General features: G+C 44.1%; 1 protein-coding gene across 12 annotated transcripts in view; it reads right to left on the bottom strand.

Annotated features, from left to right (window-relative positions):
• MICU1 (mitochondrial calcium uptake 1) overlaps positions 1-22,696 on the bottom strand; it is a 90,408-nt gene that overhangs the window by 37,928 nt on the left and 29,784 nt on the right. For 10 of the 12 annotated variants that reach the window (XM_004942032.4, XM_025151710.3, XM_025151711.3 and 7 more), the window contains 2 exons: positions 20,071-20,233; positions 12,028-12,071 (listed from right to left, as the gene is read on the bottom strand). In XM_004942032.4, coding sequence (XP_004942089.2) covers positions 12,028-12,071; positions 20,071-20,233 — 207 coding nt within the window. Of the gene's footprint in view, positions 1-5,148; positions 5,161-12,027; positions 12,072-20,070; positions 20,234-22,696 lie in introns of all 12 variants that reach the window. The other 2 variants (XM_025151708.3, XM_025151709.3) reach the window with 1 other exon arrangement.

The raw sequence follows: 22,696 nt of genomic DNA, 5'->3' as shown, positions 1-22,696 counted from the left end.
GGAAAAGAAGAGGATCTGCAACTAGTATCCTGTGAGACGTGTAGGGCAAAAGCAGACCAGTAAGCATGTCCCAGCTGAAAACCTCCAGCACTGAGCCCATACTGTTGGCTGGACCCAAAGGAACTAAGCTTTCACAGACAGATGATGGTTAATTAACAGAAGAAAACGTTAGTCAAAAAAAGGCAAATACTCATCAGTTGGATTTTACTTACACATATGTATAAAATACATGTCATATATGAGCTAAGGCTTCCCAGCTAGGCATATGTCAGCCTGCCTGAGCTACCAGGCCTGCTGCAGGGGGCACAACCCCCAGCACAAAGTGAATTTTCAGACTGCTTGGTTACCAGTCTGACATCTTCAGTGTAATGTTTTTCTCCATCTTAACTGCACACCCCAAAGCAGAAAAATACATTAAAACCACTCAGTGCTAACCGAAGTGCATCCCAAGCTGAGCATGTGCAAGTGAGCAGGGCAGGCAAAGGGTTTACAGCTGTGATCTCTCCTGCCATCAGGCAGTAAACTTGTGGCAAACACACACAAACACACACAACCATCCACTGACAGCTGCAAAAGTAAGCAAAATATACTACTGATTTCAGCCCAAGCACAGCTGTGCAAGGTCAGTGACAAACCATCAGTCATAGTGGAATTACTTTGTATACACAGATAGGTAAATTCTTTTAGGGTATCACTAAATATCAACAGCTGGTAAAAAAATAGTAGCTTTCTAAAATGCCAAGCTTGGTGTGAACCTTCCAATTCAGACACAAAGCAGCAAACAGCAGCTCAAAGCCAAGCACCTCTCATGAAATAAGTGGTGTTTTCCCTGCATTTTATGCCACATGGGTTAAACACTCATCTCAGTGGTACCCACTGAGGATGGCAAACAGCCCTCCCCCAAGTGGCTCTGAATGAAGTTGCATGCCACACACCTGCAGCTCCCCAGACCATGTGATGTACAGAGACTGCAAGCAAGAAAAGCACCCAGAAATGTAGCAAATTTTCACATATTCTGCCCCAGAAATGATGAACTACCAGAGCACCCTTCAAGCCAAATGCACAGCGCAGCTCCTAAGCACAGGCAAACATACATAAGCTGAATCCAAGCTTCCAGATACAAAGGATTTGGAAAACCCACTTGTTCCTTCCTTTGCTTGCTAAACATCACCCTTACTTTGGGTGACAAAGTGGTGTTCCCAGGGGTGAATGAGAAATGAAAGATGTCAGGGAGTTGCAGGAGCCGTGCGCCAACCCTGCCGCACCGAGCTGGGATCACTGGCATGAATTCATGGTCAAGAGATCGAAGGACACGCTCAGCCTGTTTAATACTGAATTAAGCAAATCTAGAGAAGGATGCAGTTCTGCAAATTAATGGCTGCCATCTCTACAAACAGTGGGTGTTGGTTTTGTTCTGCGCTCCTGACTGTAGCTAGGAAGCCATATCAGCAAAATCCTTGCAGATCCACTTCGTTCTGCATTTCAGTGCTCCTTAATGAGCAGCACTTGACTCGCCACTTTGGGAAGAACATACACTTGGTAAGTCACTTCAAGCTGACAGTGCATGCTCCAGTCCGGAGAAGAAAACATGCATTTGGCACCACTGTTCACATAACACCTTTGTGTTGTACTCTGTGCAGCCAACATTTGGGAAGTCACCACCCCCACGTCCTCACCCACCAGTGACTCCGTCTTCCAGAGCCAACTAAACACGTGACAGTGCATGCAAGGTGAGCATAACTCCAGAATCAGAAAGTCATTTTGTGAATTACTAAGGAACTTTAGGTGAGCCATAACCATCTCTTATCGATATCATACAGAGTTCATTCCCTTTTAAAAGAAACATCTGAAAGTTACCAGCATTACTTGAGAAATACAAAACCGTGAACGTTTCAGATAGTGACAGCAGCTTGCTGCAAAGCATTCTGTTCCAGTCCCAACTGACCACCCTCAGTTAAGCAAACCATTAAAAGACAGGTATTCATACACTTCTCTTACAGTTAACAACAGACAGAGGAAAGGAAGTTTAGAAATGCAGGAACGTTTTGTTTCACGGTAGGGGTTTCTGAAAATCCATGCTATAAGTTTTCCCAATGCATACATTTAAAATTTCACTGATTAGGTCTGTCCTGAGTTTTCTGGCTCCGTAAGGTGAAGGTGACCTTCTGTATTATTGCACTTTGGGGATATGCATCTCAAAAGTGAAGATGCATCTAAAAGAGCACGTGACCAAGGTAGACTTTATAGAGAGCACCCCCCTGCAATCTCACGTCAATTTCTACCCTATTTTTATCTGTCTTATAAACCGTTGCTAACCCTCACAACTAACACAGTCAAAATGGTAAAGCTTGGGAATCTTTTTTTTTGGGGGGGGGGGGGGGGAACCCCATTACTATTTGTGAACACCACATGAAGCAGTACAGATGTAGATTACACACCACTAGACCTGCTGGCATCCAACTTGACACTTGGAGGTTTAACTCAGCAGACAGCATCGCTGCAAATAAAAGCCTATCAGGAGCCCTCCGCAGCTGCTGGAAAAACAAATCTTCCCATCACATTTACGGGACAGCCCTTTTAATGAATGCATTGTAAATGGTCTTTAGCACCTACCACTGCAGATGTTTGACATCTTTAAAAGCATTTCTTGGCCCCAGGCAGCACACTGAGCTGCACCACATATAAACATGCAGCCATGAGGCTCCAACTTGCCTTCTCAGAGCCTGCAGGGCAGCTGGCAGGGACGGACCCAGCCCTTTACACATGGGAAATGTCTGTGCAGGCACTTGCTGCAGCACCACCTTAGTCCATTGCAAAAGCAAGAGAAGGAAAAGCTTTAAAGAAATGCCAATGCAAACTGCAGGTAATCTCACTGCGGTCACAATACTGAACTTTGCCTGCATCCAAAAGCTGAGCTAGCTTCTGAGATGAAGGAGGCTTTGTTATTTTCACTCATTTTTCTGAAGATGGGATCTTTAGAGAATGAAAGCCATTAACTTAGAAGTTTCATGATACAACGCGTGCTGGCACATATAAGAAATAAGAAAATGGAAAGAAACAGAAAGGAAAAGGCTTTCAGAAGCAGACAAACACAGAGCCATTCAGCCTCTGTGTTCCAAAGCCCTGTGGGGAGAAAGGCAGGGCAGGTCCCTGTGCAAGGAAACAAGGACAAAAAAGAACATCAGGGCAAATAGAGCACCTTAAGGCATTTTTTAAAGCTAGCTTTAGAAAGGGAATGTGAAGTCATTTCAGATAGAGCACTTGGGACTTCATATCAATAAAACAATAAGTAAAAAAAGGTGTTTAGGTTGTGACAGAAGTCATTACAGCCCACGAAAGTAACTCAGTAATAATAATAATAAACTAGTGGAGAAGTTTACGGTATCATCAGTAGTGGCTCCAGATGATTTATTATGAATTCTATGTATTAACATGGGTAAATGCAAACAGGCTCTGCATGGCAAATCAGGGTGGTGTCAGAGCATAGGATAATTTATGACTGCCTGATAAATACTGCAGCTAATGACCTTTCATGAGCACATTTTAATAAAGAGCTTTTAAACTCTCTACTTGTGAGGTTATTTATCTGCCTGCAGACACAGGGGACACAAATACACAGTAGGGCACCAATGAGGTTGTTCTGCATACATCTTTCTCTCCAAATTTGAATTTGGACACATACAGAGAATGAAGAATTAGGCATCAATTATTAGTACGGGTGGTCTCCTGAGACTGGAAAGAGATTTGCATTCGCTCCTTCCAGCCAGGCTGGAAATATTCATCCCCTTGCAACAAATGGCACCTGAAACGCAAGGCCAGCATTCGGCACGACCAAGAGAAATGACACAGACTTTCCAGACCCTTGGCAGGCAGCACACCCAGTCATGCACAGGAGGAACCCCTGCTGGGAAAGCAGAAAAGAAATGCTTCTGAAAAGGGACAGTCTACACTGCTGCTCCCTGCACTGTGGCGCCATGCTCCTGGGCCAGAAAGAGGTTATGCATCCCATCCTCACCCTCAGCTTCTTCAATCAAAACAAGATGACTCAGTTATGGCCGTTGTTTTGGCTATAATGGCTAGCAATAGCTTCTTAGGAAAAATTTAATCTTTATTCACTGCACATATTTGCAGCTGATGCAAGTTCCCCCCCAGTTTCTCAAACATCTGCAGACATGGATTATTTTTCACATAGGGAAAAAGAAAAACCCTCAGTGCTGAAGACAAACCTCTGAGCTCTAGAAGTTTTCTACCCAAACCAACAGGAGAAGCAGCTCCTCTGCTCCTGCTCTTCCCACAGCCCTTCTCACACTGCCTACAGCGCCTACAGCCAGCTCAGCTCCAGCATCGGGTTTGTCCAACTGCTGCTGTCCCGAACTATTTTGGTGGTCCTCCACATCCCAAGTCATGCTTCTGAACTGGAACGTCAACAGGCGCTTAAGACCGCAGTTGGAAGACGGGGTGCTGCCTTCCTGCATCTCAGCCTGCATTGCAAAGATCTGTGCGTCGTATTTAGAATACTGCCCTCTTCTTCCATTAAAAAAATGCTGTGATTGCACAAGGTAAACTGGCTTCATTTGTTTCACAAAATTAGAGAGCAAAGCCACTAGAAGCCCTTTTGCAAACTCTAGTTCTTGTTACCCTACACTTGAATGTAGTTCACCCAACATACCTCTGTATCTTTAAAAAAAACTCAGGGAAGTTTGCAAAAAGCACCTTCCCCAAATTCACACGCAGTCAAACACCCGATGTTTCCCTCAAGCATTTTACAAGCTTAGGCCAGCAAAATGCCCGTCTTTTCTCACAGAATAAAAATAATACCACAGCCTCAAGTAGAAAACGTCATTTTCCAACAGAGAGCCTACTGCTGCCTATGGAAACAAACAAACAAAAATGTCAGAGGCCTCAAAAGACAGCAAGAAAATAAGAGGACATGAAGGTGTAGACTTGAGCACTGCCATTAAGAGATCTTAACAACTTAAGCTGGAGTGTTTGGCCATAAATCCTTTAGGTCAAGTCTCATAGAGAATGAGTTCAGGATTATTTCTTACAGGAGCAGGGGTCAGCATACACTGTCCCTTTTACATGAAAAGTGCACATTATGAGGTCTGAAGCACAAAGTAATAAAAGCACATGCTGTCTGCTTTGTACCTGCCAGAAATCCTGGTGGAAGGGGAGAGGGTTAGAAAAGGGAAGAAAATGAGGGAACGCTCGGTTACACCAAAACCAAAGCATCGTTAGAATAAAGACACAATTATCAGAGATTAGTAGCTGGAAGAAACACCCACTGGATACCTAGAAACCAGAATGAAAGAACACACAGAGCAACCAGAGCATTTCAACAAGATCCGCCAAACAAGCCCTGGGAAAACAGGCAACAGAGTTAGTAGTACAAGGCAACAGCAGGGACAGCTCCCTTAAAACTGAAGTATGCCCCAGAGGTTTGGTAAAAGAGGTAGGAAGGAATGGAGTGTGTACTGTATGTGGAGGTAAAGCAATTCAGGAGTCCACAGGGATGTTTGTGTGCCATGCATTTTACCTACGTTAGAAGCAACTAAGCCTTTTCTTTGGTAAGACTCATTTTTACTAAGAAGGAACAAAGAAGAACATGCAGTTCAGTGTCACAGATTCCAGTGACCCCCCCCACACAGGAGAAGGCGATAGGAACACAGAAGTAAATCAAAACAGCCAACCAAAGCAGCTGAGGGCCATGTTTGGCCAGGAGGAGAAAGCCATTGAGGAAAGAAATTCACAAACACGGGCAGCGGTGTCAGCAAAGAAAGCAAAGAGAGGAAGCACTCAGCTCAGCTCACAGCTTTGCTGATTACCTGCAATAAGCAGCATCCCTGTTTGCTTTCCCCAAGCCATAGGAAAGAACTCTCCCCGCCAGCTGGTTGAAACACTTTGGAGAATGGCAGAGGAACTTGCATACAAAAGAGTGAGGTTATTACCTACACGAGGTGCCTCCTGCTCGTAACGTAAACACAACCAACACTAAGCAGGATCAGAAGCAGAATGAATTTAAAAGCAGGAGATATGAAATTAGACACTGACGTCTCACAGGGATTACAGAACAAGCTAGATGAGCACCTCGAGCTATCTCCAAGCTATAACCTGCTTTAGCTGTTGCTGGCTTACACCAGCATCTCAAATGCTCTTACCAAACACATCAGCAGGACCTCATACAGCTAAACTCACACGATTCCTCAACTGCTTCATCCCACCTAAGGTAAAGCTCTGAGGATCTTCCTTAACTAATGAGCTCATTAAATTAACTGCTCACACCATATCCTTTCAAGTAGAAGCACTTAACATCAGTACCTCTCATGTTAACACAGAGGCATTTAAACACAATCCAGTGCTTGACACCTGAAGCAAAGCAGGATTTGAAGCTTGTCCTGCTGCAAGCTTGGGTACACAGCAACTTACTGCAAGTCTCATGGGTATACAGCAACTTACTCTGGTGCAAATCTTGTGCTCATACATGAACCAGAGGAACCCAGAAATTCAAGCTAATGCATAAAAACCTGTTTTCTTCGTTTCCAAACTTAGCAGCAATATCCTTTGATTCACTAAAAAAAAAATCTATACTAAGGACAGTCCACCTTCCTCCAGTCCTTTCCATGGAGACCCTTCCTGAGCACACTTTTTCAGGCACCAGGGGATGCCCTTTCCATCACTTGACATGACATCTTCCTCCTGCATTGCCTCCCAGCAGCTCTACAAGGCTTAATTCCAGGGCAGCTCTTCTTTCATGGACACACATACCAGTGACAGGAGCTCAACAGACATACAGCCTAGGTCAATCTTTGTTCTGGTCCCTCACACAACCCTGCCACCTGGATGACTGAATGACTTATGGCACAGAGAGGCTTTTCACAGTGGGAATGAGTTCCAGGTGTTGTAGTAGTCCTTACCTGATTCTTCTGTCCTTACGCTTCAATCTCAATGGAGAATATCAGAGAAACCAACACAAAAATACATGTAGTTTTGAACAAATTGCCAGGATAACACAGAACACAAACTTGTAATATAACTCAGCAGTTACAACATCTGGACACACATTAAAACAACCCCCCCTTTCCTTTTGGGAAGTGATAAGGACTGAAATGGATGTCTGCAGACTACAAACAGCCCTACTATTTCTGGTAGGGACTGACTTAATGCTATCCAGAGAGGCAAATTTTCCAGGAAAGGGTACAGAAACCATCAGAAGTATTCACCCTTGCCTTCATTTTGTTACCACTCTGCATTTCTCTCAAGCATCCCAAAACATGTAGAGATGTGAACATAGTTGCTGGTAGGAAGTACTTTATTTGTAAGGTTAATTAGAGGGCAGTGAAAGCCTCTCTAATTGCTTGCTGCAGCAATAGCAGCACAAGGGTAAGCTGGTGCTGGTAGGTTGTGGGCTTTAGTTCGTGTTAAGCAGCAGCAAGACATCCCTCCCACTGAAGAGCAAAAAGGGAAAGTCAAGTTTATTCAACACCAAACTAACAAGCTAGCTAGGCTTTTTTCTACTCTGTGTGCTCACCACATCCATTTTCTGCTTCAATCATGTTTATACCAGGCTGTTCTGCTGAAAGCTCCCTGCTCAGGCTCACCAGGATGGGGACTATGCTGAGCAGTGGCTCCTCTGTCTGCACAGGTGACAGGGCAGGATTCAGAACCAGGTGGGTATGCAGCCTGCTTCAGGGGAACACCACTACCAGAATCACTTCCCTAGGATGTTAAGCTTGTCAACCACTAATGCATTAGCCAAGGAAACAGCAATTAAACAATGCATAGAAAAGGAAATTTTTAAAATTACATCTGTACTATGCATGCAACACCAACATTACAGGTGCACAGACAATTCTGCTTAGTAATGTGAGACCTTACTTATCACCACCAACTTGCTAAGCAAGGATGAAAGCAATGAGTGATGGAAGTACAAGACATTAATTTGAAAGTCTGACGCAGGAAGGAAATCTCCATGCCACTCTATGAAGTGTTCCTTAGGAAGCACTGATGAGCAGAACACAGGTGGAGAATGGTGCTCTGAAATTCAGGAAGACTGCACTACTAACAAGAGGTATACCTTCAAAGATGGCCAAACACAAGGAGAAACAAATGATGTTTTTCCTTCAACACCAGTGAACAGTGTTTTGCTGATGGGCACCCCTCTACTCCGCTCTCATGAGACTCCACCTGGAATACTGCATCCAGTTCTGGGGCTCCTAACACAAGAAGGACATGGAGCAGGAACAGAGAAGGGTCATGAAGATGATCAGGGGGCTGAAAGACCTCCCCAACAAGGACAGACTGAGAGAGCTGAGGCTCATCAACCCAGAGAAAAGAAGGTTCCAGAGGGACCTTATAGGGGCATTCGAGTACCTGGAGAGGGCCTACAGGAAAGCTGGGAGGGACTTTTTCTAAGGGCAGGTAGTGACAGGACAAGGGGAAACGGCTTTCACCTGGAAGAGAATAGATTTAGGCTACGTATTAGAAATAAATTCTTTACTTTGAGCATGGTGAGACACTGGAATGGGTTACCCAGAAGTGTTGGAGGGGGGGGGCACCTCCCTGCAAGCATTCAAGGCAATGCTGGATGGGGCTGCAAGGCTGTGATCAACCTGGTCTAGTGGAGGTGTCCCTACCTATAGCAGGGGGTTTGGAACTAGATCACCTTATTTGGAACTAGATCACCTTAAAGGTCCCTTCAAACCCAAACCATTCTATGATATGATAAAATACAAGAGGAAGAAACACTTTAGGTCTGAGCACCTGAACTTCACAGTGTTTAGAGCTACAAGCTGGAATCTGTCTGGTCTCACATCAGCCTACACACTTGCTGGGGGAGGGTGCTTAAATGGCACTCAGGCTCAATACAATGGATACCTGGAGATGTTGACTAACTTGCTTGTCCCCTACTGAATGAAAAGGAATCAAGGCCTCTTTCCCTCTGTTTCCAGAAGTCTGCTGGGGGAGAAAGGAGCACATAGCCAAAAACAGAGCAAAGGACAGAGCTGCCTCCCTGCACATTCAGCATGGCAAAGAGAAGGATGGGGTCGTGTTGGCAAACAGATCTGACCAAGATTTTCACTGTATGGGTGTGTCTGGGGTTTTTGTCCCAAAATGATTGTGGGGAAAAGTCATTTGATCCTAAATACAGGAGCACTGTTCCATTAATAAGGCAGTACATTTACTTTCCTCTCCAGTCACTCTAAATCATCACTACAGAAGAGCAGGAAGAGGAAAAAAAAGAGGTATTGTGTTCTCACTGTGGCATTCAATCAGATGCACAGCTTCAGAAATCCCACACAACTACAACAGAGCCACATCACTCCAAAAATCATTTGGCACCACCAGTCCCAGTCACTGCACATCATTCAGCCGCTCTGATTGCAATTCTAAGTAAATAAAATGCTTTCTCTGGGAAGAACAGCTCATATCTGCATATTAATGGTGCAGCATTTCAGCCTCAACCATTTGAGCTCAAAATTCACACCCAAACTTAAAAATTGGTCCTCTAATATATAATGAAAATGCAACTGGCTGCACAGCTGTTTCTATTGTTTTTTACTGAGTCCCTTTCTAAATGAGCATTTACACACAATCCTGGGTAGAAACCTCTGCTGAGAGCCAAAATGATCTCTTTTCTGCTCTTCAGCCATGCACATTCCCAGGAATTTTTTGGAGCACAGCTTGCTCTTCTCTGAAGACTCACATAGTCCTGTTGCTTCAAAAAAGAAAAAAGGAATGTCCAGTGCAGAAGGCTGATTTGGAGTGCATACCTGCACCAAAAGCCCCATTACCCCCATGCGACATCTGTAGGGATGCTTAAGGGAACAATGGGCTCTCAGCTTACTGCATGAGCTCATTCTCTCCACCAACACATGAAACCAAAGGGTTATAAACAGCATCTTCACTGGCAGAGCCACAGCTGAGCAAAGGTAGAGCAGACTCTGACTCCCAAGAGGAAGCAGGAGCTGGACACAGGCAAGAAGAGGTGCAGAAAGATTTGATCCCTTGGGTGCTGCTCTGCAACTTGAACCTGAATGAGGATCAGTCCTGCAGCACCTTGAGTGCTGCCTGGCAGGGTAAAGACTGTTTTAAACTGAAGCCACAGCAGGCAATAAAATGAGAAATAAGAGTGCTATCAAGACAGATCAATCTGCTGTCAGCTTTTCTTTACTAAGGGAGAGCTAAGATCAACTTACTTTATGCTCTCTTCAAATGATCGCCTCACCTGGACATTACCACCACCCTAACAGCCAGAGCCAGCTTTAGTCAGCCCCAAGGCACCTTTAAGCAAACAGTTAAACAAATGAGAGTCTCTCTTTCTTCATTTTCAACAGAGCAAACTGCTTCTAGAGTGTTATTAGACTGTGGGAAATACAGGACCCAGGAGAAGGTAAAAATGAAGACCATTATAACACCCTAAACCTGCTGCCTCAATTTCAGACCATCCTACTCAGAGCATACAGACATCCAAGTGCAGCACTAACACCTGTAAGCTGGATGAACTGTTTCTCTGCTCTATGGGTCATAGGATGCGATGTTTGGTACATCACATGCAAACATTCTCATTTGAGTCCTCAGTGCTGAGTCTCAAAAGAACAAGAAGCTGAGTTCAGCAAACTGTTTCCCTCTGGATCTTGTACCTAATGTAATTGGAAATGGTCGTACAGTGATCAGGAACAGCACCACCAGCACAGATCGTGTGGGTTTCAGCATTCCTTCCCTGCAAACCTTGTTTATGTAAAGCCTAAGGGATGAACGTGAGAGCTTGACAAGATAAAGCGATGAAAGCAAGATGATGTAAAACAGACTGCTACAAACTGGGGGAAGAAACATTTGATATTTTGCAGAGAATATGTACTTTTTTCAGAATCACAAAAAGCAGACATCATAGTTGTGTGGAGGGGAAGAAAACAAGCATTCACAATACGCTTCACTTTTATGCATCAAAACAGCTGCCAGAACACTATGCTGCAACTGTCTGTTTTCAAGTCAGCTCCCACCTTGCTGCCTAGGGAAGCAGAACATTGCACAGCACAGATGACAGGGACCCCAGGTATTTGATCACCTTCTTTACCTTTCCCTACCAAACACAACACAAGGCTGGGAACTGCATGCATTCAGCCCACACTATGTTTATATAAGTCTTTAAATGCAAGTTTCTCTGTCAAGGCTTCCTAGAAACGCCTGGCACATCAGGTACATCACTTCAGCAAGGAAGGGGATCAGAGATGCTTACTGCTCTTTGGAAAACCAGAAGCTTAATTTTCAGATGATGCAGATGGAATGAAAACATTGCTAGCAGCCAGGGTAACAGAATGTGCTCACAGTGAGATAAAAAACTAACTAACCTGAAGATATCTGCATCAGGTCAGTATGGGCTGGTAGTCCTGGGGCCAGAGCTACCTCCACACAGTAGGGATTACAGTAGGGTTAATCGGGTCTTCAATTTGCATAACAACAGGTAGGATGCCACATGCTCCATTACACAGGCAGACAAAACTACAGATTATGCTTAGCAATTACCCAGTGTTTCATGTCAGCACAAACATCCAGAACAGTTGTGTACCACTGTGGAAAGGACCTAGGGTTCAAAAGGGGAATGAAGCAGAGGTATCTGATGTGCGGGGGGAGGGACAGGGGAAATACGTGCTTGGGATGCAGAAAGGATCAGGTGTCTCCAGGAACCTGGAGACAAGCTGCAAGGGAAAGGTCAGGTGAGTTTTCCCTGAGAAGGCACAGCTCATGGAGCTCAGTCACAACAAAGCAGCAAGGAAAAGTGATTACAACATACAATTTTCTGGCATACCAGTACTTAAGAGGCAGCAATATTTTGACTGTAAACAGGACACTAAGCTCCCTTTGAAATATACTAACAGTGAATAAGAAAGATTTCTCTATCAAAAAACACTACAACACAATAAAAGCTCAGAGGACAGTACTTCACCCAGGCACAGTTAGTAAGTACAGGACTCTAGGTTAAAACAAACAGTCTAATTACTCAATAAGGTTAAGTGTGTATGTGCTCACCTTCCCATCATAGCGTTTCACTATAAACTGATCCAGCCCCAGATCTGGAAGAGAAAAGAAGAGTATTTATAATAAATGCTCCTATACGACACAAGCATTTCTTGGGCTTTCAGGTACTGCAGTGAATAGGAAGTAAAATGAAGTCTCCAGTACAAAGTGGAAAAAATATATTTTACATCTTCCTGTATGCACATTGTGTTTTGATCACAAAGAACAAACTTAAAGCATCAGAGAAGGAGATATCTATCCAACAGGGGCAATAGCAGCTCCCAGCACTTCCCACAGGATCTGAAATGCTCACCCCAAATGTGAAGATTATGGTGTGCCAACAGGCAAAGATTCTGCCCCCAACACTCCACATAAACTCACATTCACAAAGCTTGCCCTTAGTAACACCTCTTGAATGGTTCACAAATAACAAAACAAAGGATTGTTCCCATAAATGAGAAATCCTCATACAAATACAAACCCTTTTTATGTTGTATAGAATGGTTCAGATGTAATCAGATTTCAGAGGCAAAGTGTTGTAACTGCATTCATGAGAGCTCTAGCTAGACAAGTGCTTTGGAGAATGGCAGAGAGGGAGGTTACATATACTAGGAAATTCTTGCTCATACCAGCACAAAGTACTTGTCTATCCCTAAGTGGGGAAAAGAGCATTTTCAGAAGGGGGGAGCAGAGCCCTCCATCTGAACTGCTGTGTATCCTGAACATAAGAGCAAGATTACAAAAAAAATCAGGGAGGTTAATTTGAGCTTCGTAATACGAGTCAGAAAGACACATCCTGAGGAGCTCAAGCAGAACTCGAACCAAACACTTGCAGTAGTTCAGCAGCACAAGGGCCAATTTTCATTTCTCTCTCAAATAAAACCCCTCCAAATAGCTACATCCCATGCATTTGCTGCCACCGTTTATGATAATTATCACATGCTCATTTCAATTTAAATTAGAAAAAAAGATGGAGAAACTAAATAAAGCCTCTTCCAGCTCATTTGGAGGAGCAGCGCACAGCCTGCTGCATCACCTGCCTGTGAAGGAGGGTCATAAAACAGCTCCCATCCACTGAAGAAGTTCATAATGGTTACAGTGCTGAAAACGGAGGTATTCATCACTCCAGGGTGACCTTCGCAACCCTCCTGAGCCAAAGCAGCTACAACTCCTCCGTCACCCATGTCAAAGGCAGAGGTGGTTCCCAGAGGACTTCCTGGGTGTGTGAATACTCAGGGCACCTTCTCACCATTTTGCATGCCCAACAACAGAGGAAAAACTGCATATTCAAGCACTTTCAGAACGCAACCTTTTCTTCTGATGAACCTTATGTCTGAAGTTACAGGTGCAAAGGCCGTAGGATAAATAGAGCCACACCGAGAGGCAGGTTTAGTTTAATACACACATTTATTTTGCTAGTGAGGTCACACAGCTGGGGCACAGCCCTCCTGCCTACCCAGATGCTAAGCAGGGCTGCTGTATGCAGCGTGCTGCACACAAGTCAGTTCTCCTGCACACCCCATCTTCCCAGGCCTGCAAAGAGCGCCTAAGACACATCCCTGACACATACTCACAGAAAGCTAAAAGAGGACACAGGGTATAAATAGCAGGTGAAAGTATGCCTGAATGGCAAACTGCTTGCACTTGGCACTGCCAGGAAAGCAAACAGGTTTCAAAGGAGACCCCAAATGAAGGGATGTTCAAACATCAAGGAAAGACCGACAGCTGCTTTGATACATACAAATATTTACAGGAGTTTGTACTTACATATATAGGAAGTTATTAAAAACAGCAAAATACCACCAAAAGAGACAACCCCAGTAGGTATGCTAAAGGAAGAGGCAAATAATACAAATTCAGTGCTCTCCACAGATGTAACATGAGGTAAGAAAAAGCAGCAAAGGGGCTGTGACTGGAAGCATGTACAGAGCTCTACAGAAGTGCCAGTAACAGGCAGCAGTGAAGGAGTCAGCAAAGAACCACTGTGATGAAGTTCTAACCGCAGCAGCCTGGCCTCAGGACTGGTTCAGCTAGCACAGACGTTGGATTTCATGCATTTCCTTGCTCGCTATTGCACAACATGGGAAACCAGAACACCCAAGCAGCATAAGATTAACCCTGCAAGAGACGCACCTACAGCTTCCTCCAACTCCATCCCAACACCCAAGCAGCCAGCTCTGTCCTCAAGCTGCAGAGCTCTGAGCACAGCCACATTCATTGAAGAAACTGCTTCCAACATCACAGCTGCTACAGAACAGTCATCACTGTTATCTGTATCATGTCAGGATGCTTCACTTCTGAACAGAGACCAATAACTTTGTTTTATGCATCTCTCAATGAGAAGAGATTTACATGTGCCACTTTTGCTGCCCTTTTCCATGTTGCTATGTCAGCATGGATTGGAAGAAAGCATTACACATGGCAAGCACACTGCCTCACAGCAGTGCTTTATGCTCACCTTGCCTCCCAGCCATGCATAATATCCCTTCTTTGCTGCATTACCTACACCACACATTAAGTTCATTTATAACACTCCCCTTGCAAGAGCTCCTGACTAAGCTAATTCAAACATTGTGAAAGTCAAGCCCAGAAGGCACATGTATGTTCAAGGCATACAACTTTATTCCATACATTTTTCCCTTCTCCAGCAGTTCTTTTTTTTTAATTTAAATGGGCTTAGCTGCATATTTTTCCACTGGTCCTTAATCTTTCAGGCTGACAGAAGGAAACCAAAAGGTAGACTTCTGCCTGATGCCTACATTCTTTTTTCTACACTACATGCAAAAAACAGAAGCCCCTTCCTAAGAAAACTTTAACACAGAGGGAATTCAGCATACACATATGCTGTAAAGCTAAAGTGAGAGCCAGCAAAATGGAAAGGTTGCTGGAAGGAAGACCGGTGGGAACAAGGAAAGGCAAGGGCATTAGTTGTTACATTTCTGTGATCCAAAACACAGTATGCTAAGCTACAATTGCTGTGACATTCCTGCATCTTGGCCTGGGGTCATAAAGCAAGGAGCACCTGGCTAGGCTGCTGCCAAGGAGCTGTAGGAGCACAGGCTAACACATGTGCCTAACAGCAGCATGGATTTTTGCCACCATTCTGTACAAAGCAGAGGCTGGAGTGCCACCGTCCCAGAAACAGATCAAAGGATTTCCTCCTGGAAATGACCAGGAAAACCAAGATTTGTTTCAGGAAGTTCCTGTGAGCCACATTGCTTCACTAAACCTCCCATGTGCTGAAAGGCAGCACGAGGGGCACCACGGATGCCACCAAGGCAGCTCATCTCCAGTGCTCTTTGCTGCCGTAAAGAGCCGACACATTACCACAGGAAACACCAGGAGCACCCGATGCACTATTTCTTTGTACAAAAAGCCTTCAAGTCATTCAGCCAAACTAATGGGCTTGAACTTCATAGAAGAAAAATGAAAAAGCCAACTCCTTAAGCATATTCTGAAAAACGCAGTATTGCCTGAAGACCAGCACGGCATGAATCCGTTTTGCAGGCTTTCTGGGACTTCTCCTGCAAAGCCATCCTATGCCAAAGAACAGCCCACAGCTCACATTGGCTTGATCTCACCACAGCTATTTTAAGCTCCTGAAGGGAACCCAGAGTTATGATCCACCCCAACCACATCTTTTACTTACGTGAAGCGCTGTGCAGCAGCTCACTGTTTGCTACATACTTGGGTTACCAGGGCTCCTTTTGCTTACCCAGCCACAGGCTCTGCACCAGCCATTCACCTCCAGGAACATGAATGACCTACAATGATTTCCAAACCCTCCTGCCACAGCCAGTCTATTTGTGGCTCTCAAGTACCACTGTACATTACTCCTACAGATTCTGATGGTACCTGAAATACAATCACAGAACCAAAAGAAGCAGAAGTGCTGCTACAGGGGAAACTAATGAAGCAGCACCACCCCAACCATTACTTCATATTAGACTGACACCACTCCACCACCAACCTCAAAAATGCACTGCTCCTCTCTTATTTGCATGAGGGTAGATTCCCAGCACTAGAAAGAAAAGCATTTCAAAGTTAATCAAACTGACTCATACTCTCTGCCACACCAGGGAGAAGGCTGTTCAATAGGAGAACTCTGTGCTTGCTTCTTTCACTTGCAGGTAGGAGGGATGTTTCATGGAGAAGAAAATATTGATAAAGGAAAGAACAGAAAACCCACAGAACAACCTGCTGCTACTCTCGTTCCACTCCAGTAAGAAATATAAAGTCAAATACTTGTTATATTTCTATCGATTAATGAACATGTACACACCACAGGTTCACTCAAAGCTAACTAATTACCATGCCTGATAACTATCTGAACAGTTACTAAGCTTTTTGTGTTACCCTGGAAAGAAAACCACGGGCAGCAGATTATAGACTGCAGTTTTGAAAGGTGTTTAACAAATGAGCTTCCAGAAGAATGGATTTCCTCTGTGATGCCAACAGCTTTCCACTGTGATGGAGCAACCTTTCAGCTCCCTCTGGTCCTTAAATCTTTGTCAGATTTTCCACACAGTTTGTGTAACAGTCATTCAACAGCTTTTCCTTCCCCACTGGTTATTACAACCCAAACTCTTTCTTGCAAGTTGATGAGCAAAAGGGCCAATTAAGAAGAATGAAGCATACAGCATCACACATTAGGGAAGGAGAAAATACACAGTATTGTTGCAACTCAGAAGCTATCTTGTGTTCAGCTGCTCATGTTTGCCAGGTATGACAAATCACTTTAAAACCTGGAATTAACCTATACAGTCTGAACGCCACCTTTCCCCCCTTGCTCCGTGCAGAGTTTCAGAGGATTTCTTCCCGTGAGACCACGAGAGCTCTATCCTCCTTCAAGCATTCACACCAAATCACTGCAAAGCATGAGGGGTTGTGCTAAGTACCAAACAAGGAAGGGTCAAACTCCTAAGTCCAGCACCGAGCACTTCATTTTGTGACTCTACATACTCCAAAGAGTGATACAATGCCTAAAGATCTATTGCATTAAGCTGTTTTTTTTTTCCTCTTTCTACATACTTTGTTACATAAGCCTTCATATTTTTCACAAATTGCATTCTGCAAAAGCCTGTACACCACGGCCTCAGCCAACAACATGGAAGAGCTCAGGACAGAATACATCAGCTCGCTCTGTTCTTCACAGCTCCTCTCCTCCAACACCATCCTGCCTGCAAACATTGCAGGGGCACAACTGCTGCTTTTGGCAGCACGCTCCTGGTTTCTTGAAGACAAAAGGAAAAACATGACAGGGTATGTTCAAGACTTCAGGTTTTGGAGCTGCTGCAGAATGTGGTAAGTCTTGAAAAGCATCCATTATGCAAGCAGGAGTTCGCTCTAACTAGGGATGTTAATACAGATGGAAGAACAGAACAGTTTGGGTATAATCTGTCTCTGTCTAGTGTGCTGTCATAAGACACACAGGCTTTTTTCTTCTTTTAATCATTATTAAAAGACAAAGCAGCAAATGAAGGCAGCAGGATTTTCACAACCCAGCCTAGGCATCCCTTGCAATGAGCACCACCACCCTTGCGCACACAGCCAAGGTATGAAGGCACAGGACTGTGTTATTGCATGGGATGAGAAGACAATAGCTTTGCAGCACAAATCCAATAATACCACTTGCAGAATACCTTGGGGTCAGTAGGACTGCACAGAAGCCCATAATTCAGTTCAAGCATTAGCCCATGATTACAGCCCATATGATTACAGCCAGTCATGCGACTGCATGATGGAGATTACCAAGGGGTACTCAGGGATGAAGGCAGGATGCTCCCACCCCAGCAGAGGGCACACCTAAGTCATGACTAAGGGAGAAAACAGCCCCAGCACTTCCCTAGTCACCTATAATCTAGATTACCCTATGAGTCAAAAGTACAAAACGGATGTTCAGTGCAAAAATCAATCAGCCAGCAGGTAGCAGTGTGTCTTAATGAAATTTCTGGTTTTAAAAGTCAGATCTCTCATCTTTTACAACCAGCTCTTAAAAGATTTGAGAACAAGGTTACGGCTGGTTTGACTTCACTGTGGTACTAAACGTTTTATTTTTCTATAGTCCATTATGTATTTAAAATCCATTTACCATGATTGGCGCTCGTAAAGAACAAGCAACCTAGCAGCAGCTTTGTCAGTAAGCAAATCCACTACAGTAATGGTCGTCAAGACAGATATTCAAGCCAACAAGATTAAAGGCTGCCTACCCCCCTGCTTTGTCCACTGATGGGCAGCCAAGGCCCAATTTCTTTCTCATTCCACTTTTCAAGAGCACCTGTATGAATCATGAATGTAATTTTTGCCCCCTTATAGGCTTGTTTGTGACACTGACTGGCAGCACTTGCAGGATCTTAAAAGGCTGTGATGAGTTTCAAGGGGCCATTTAAGCAGCTCACCTAGCCAGAATGCTAGTTACAGTATAAGGTTAGCTACTTGTAAGACTGCCAAATTGTTCACCTTGGTTTATCTCCAAAGCAGATGTTGCTGAGCACTCCGTCACGTTTTCCACATACACTTTAAAACACACCAACGACTTGCATTGCATGGATGAAGTAGAGGAGAACAAAATGTCTTAAAATTAAACCTAGGATGGCTTCTATTTTTAAACAGACCAAGAGCAAATAATTTAGGTGGGAAGACTCACATTCAACCAGGTGCTACTGCTTTTCAGAGCACTAATTCAAGGAGCTTCAGATGTATAAAATAGTAACAAATTCAGTAACTATGAACATTATCTTCTGTTTATTGCTCAAACTATTCCAGCACCAGTGAAACCACATTATTCATTTGAAGAGCTACAGCCATTTTCAGAAGTTGTTGAAGACATTAATATCAATTCAACAGCATGTTCCAATGCTAATGACAGGACTATTTTTGACTTCCCTTCTGCACACACTTCATATTGTTGTTTTCTAAGCACAAGTGTACAGTATTTATTTAACAGCTGTCACAAGTTACAAAAACAGTTTCATAGTTTGTGTATAAACCCCACTTTGAAAAAGTTAACATTTGGAGATTGAGGCTCCTCATTAATGCCTGCAGTCAGAAAAGGAGTTTCCTTCTTTGAGATGCGCTGTAGGAGAGTAAGAAGCTTTATTTCCTACAACTCAGCCAAAATATAAGTCTCCTGCAAAACAGAAGAGACAAAACCTTCCTGAACCCCATAAAAACCCAGCCTTTTACCAGAGGCTCAGGAGAGCTTTTCATACTAGAAAAACAACACTGCTCTTCAGCCTGTTGTGTCCCAAATCCCTACAGGTACCGCAATTGATGAGCTTCACTGCAAACAACAGGGAATCTGGAGCAGGCAGAGAGGAGTACCACCCCAGTCAGCAGCACCACAGCTCAGTCAGGCACACGAGGCTGCCTGTACCCCTTTACATATAAGGTTTTCCTTGCCAAAGCACCTCCTTCGGCAGGTTTAAGTAGTGATCTGTTAGTGTTCCAACTGAAAAAATTCTTTCACTATTAAAAATGCAAGAAAGCTATCTTTTCAAGGGCTCATAATAAAGAGATCTGTTATACTGCAGTAGTACTTCAATCAGTGGGAAAGAGATCAGGCTAATCTTGTTTTTGGGAATAGAGTTGGAACAGGCGCTGCTTTCTGTCCCTAGGAACCCTGGGTTTAAAACTCCCAAGGGTTACACTGGGATCAACACTTACAAATCTGAATTATTACCATTATTTGGGAACACTGCAAAGAAACCTTGCTCACAAGCTTACATGGACACACAGCAGGTTCTGCTAGAGCAATGAGCACAGCTTATGCATGGCTGAGCTGGCAGCCCTCTGCCTTTCTCCTGTTATCCACTTGCACTCCATTGCATTAGCATAAAGTGTGGGTCAAAACCAACTTTATTGGAGCAGTAGCCCAGGCACTAGTCAGAGTGCAGCCCCCTCATTTTGTGCTGTGCATGGCAACATAACAAGACAGATGATAGGCAACAACAAAACAATTTGACAGGAAATCTAAAGATGAGGTAAGCAGAGACTGCAGTTTACTCCCTGTTGCTATACTAGTTTCTCCAATTACTACACACATACATCACTTACTTTCTGGTTGTTTTTCATTAGGTGTTATCGATCTCACGAAATCCTGCGGTGTCATAAAAACCTCAGATTCACCGTGTTCATTTATCACCTTCAAAGTGGCAAAGTATCGGAAGATTTTGTCTGGCGTGGAGTAGGCTCTGATCCGGTTCTCATATTCCATCACCTGGGAAATAAATTTAACCAGCATTAGATGCACAGAGTTTCACTTGAGACCCCAAAACTAACAGCCATCAGGAGAATGTGAAGGTTTTGCCATACTGCAACAAAGTTGGGTGCAGCAGCAACACATCTGAAGAAAAAAATGCTGGAAGGGTCCAAAATCTCTCTCCCACACTCAGCTTCTGAGCCACCAGGAAAAATGCAGGAATCAGCTCCTGATGTCACAGGGTTAAGAACAAACACTGAGAGTTAACTAGAGGTAAGATTTGCTTCTCCTCTGTCATTATGAAGAGTAAGGTGAAAATAACCCTGCAGACACTTCACTATTCATCCTAAACATGACAAAGTACCAATAGCAAGTATGTTAACCTAAAGGACATCAGCATTTTTAACCAAACTCACAGTGCTGAAGGGTGCAGCTCCTGACTGGTATACAAACTGATGGAAAAAGACCAGTCATTGAGAGATGGGAGAGAACTTCACTTCCACATTGAGGACTGGAAAAAAAATCAATTGGAGCCACAGCTGTTTGCTTAATCAACCCCTTTTTCCACCTCTTTCCTACCATCTTGGAAAAAACCCATAGAAAAGTTCTTCAGTCAGCCCATTTGCTCATTTGTTTTTTTGTTGCCAGTAGTGATTATTTTGTATCTCAAACTCTTTTCCCTCAAGTGTACAGCTACATTTAATCAGAGAACAGAAAGCTTTTATAAACAAAATCACTCCCTAAGAGAAAAAAAGGCAGAAAGACCTACACCATTATGCGTTAAAGCAGAAGACTTTCTTCATTAGTTTAGCTTTTCCTTTCTGCATTATTATAAAACATGCTTAGTCCATCATGTACTTGAAACTTTTAGTACTTCTGGCCAACAGTCACAGAACAAAACCAACGATCTGCTGGAAGACACCAGCAAGATCAAGGGTACTGCCAAGGCATCTGTAGATCATTTACTTCTTCGGTCCTTTTTCAGCCTTGTCCTTTAGCCTCAACAACATTTCCACCCTGATGTTTATCAGAAAGAAAACACCCTCTATAATCTGTCAAAGGGCTCATAATCCCTCGTCCAGGGAACACAGAGCCTTTCTCCAGCATGTGCTCGGCCTTCCAGCACCCTGTGCCAAGGGTATGCTGCACTGAAAGCATGTCCCACCTGGCACCACTGGTGGTAGTGATGTGGTTCTGACCTTATCTCAAGCCCTCCTCCCACTCTTCCTAGCATCACCATAGCTAGGTGGTCACACCCATCAGGAACACAAACATCCCTGCAGTTCCCTTCCCTGTAGCCATGTGTCAGTTCACAGAGCCTCTCTCACCTCCCCCTCTTGTTACTAGCCTTTGCACCTTACAAACTTTACCCAAACTCCTCAAAGATAGTGGTATTGGATGGAGACCAACTGTCCTATTGGTAAGTTACAAGACACTGCAGCCCTGCTGACTGACGCTATGTGGCAACACACACTTTCTCAGCTCTTCCCAAACACCCTTTGCTGCAAACCCCTACCTGACAGGTGGAACCTTGTTACGTCACAGCAATCTTAGACTCATGCTTGCAGGCCTCTGACTCCTTCCTATCCCACAGGCTGCACTCGGAACAGACAACACCACACCCAACTACACACAAAAATGCAGGGAGGCATTCCTACCTTAGAGTAAAACTAGACAAGCTGTAGAACCAAGTGCAGCTCCCTCCATCCACTGCTTCCTTCAGTGGTGCCTGCTTCCTTGTCTATCTGCCTAGACTTTGTTTTATCCCTGATTTTCTAAGCCTGAGGAATAACATCTTGCAAGGCACTGCCGAATGCTTTCATTCAACCCAGGCTTATAGGTTGTACTGCTTTTGCTCAACAACTCAGCAGCTGCACAAGAAACATTAATCTTAACAATTCTGCCACTAGAACCACGTTCCATTTGATCCCATTTGATTTGGTATCCATGATTCACCTCTCCTCTATACCTGTTCTGAGACCTTAAGATGCTACTCAGCAGGCTGCTGACTGCTTAGTTTTAGAGCACAGGCCTTGCAGCTGTTCCTCTCTAACAGAAGGCACAAAGCCTGACAGTTGCCTCCTTATCGGATCAGAGTCACTGCCAATTCTCCTACCCCTGACTTGGGAAAATCCTCAAGGTCTCTGCTTTACTGCACTGAAGCAGCTTACATTCTGCATTGACTTCAGACACTGCAACTTCCCAACACACCACTCAGGTTCCACACTGCATCCTCAAGACCATCACAATCATCTCTGGCAACAGAAGCAGAGTGCCCCTTTACTACATAATCCCTTCCATCCCACCCATGTGTACTGCAGATGGCAAAGCTTCCCCAGCTGACTCCCAGACACTCACGAGGATGCAGTTCTGAACACACAGCTTGAGATCAGAGAGGATTCCACTCCTCCAAATGAGCAGCTGAACATCCCTGAAAGAATAGGATATGAGAATGCAGCAGCTGGAGAGCTGACCATCTCA

This window comes from Gallus gallus, chromosome 6, assembly GCF_016699485.2.
Source record: "Gallus gallus isolate bGalGal1 chromosome 6, bGalGal1.mat.broiler.GRCg7b, whole genome shotgun sequence".
NCBI classification, from domain to species: Eukaryota; Metazoa; Chordata; class Aves; order Galliformes; family Phasianidae; genus Gallus; species Gallus gallus.
The sequence above is the reverse complement of the archived record's forward strand: the minus strand, read 5'-3'. Positions and strand labels throughout refer to the sequence as shown.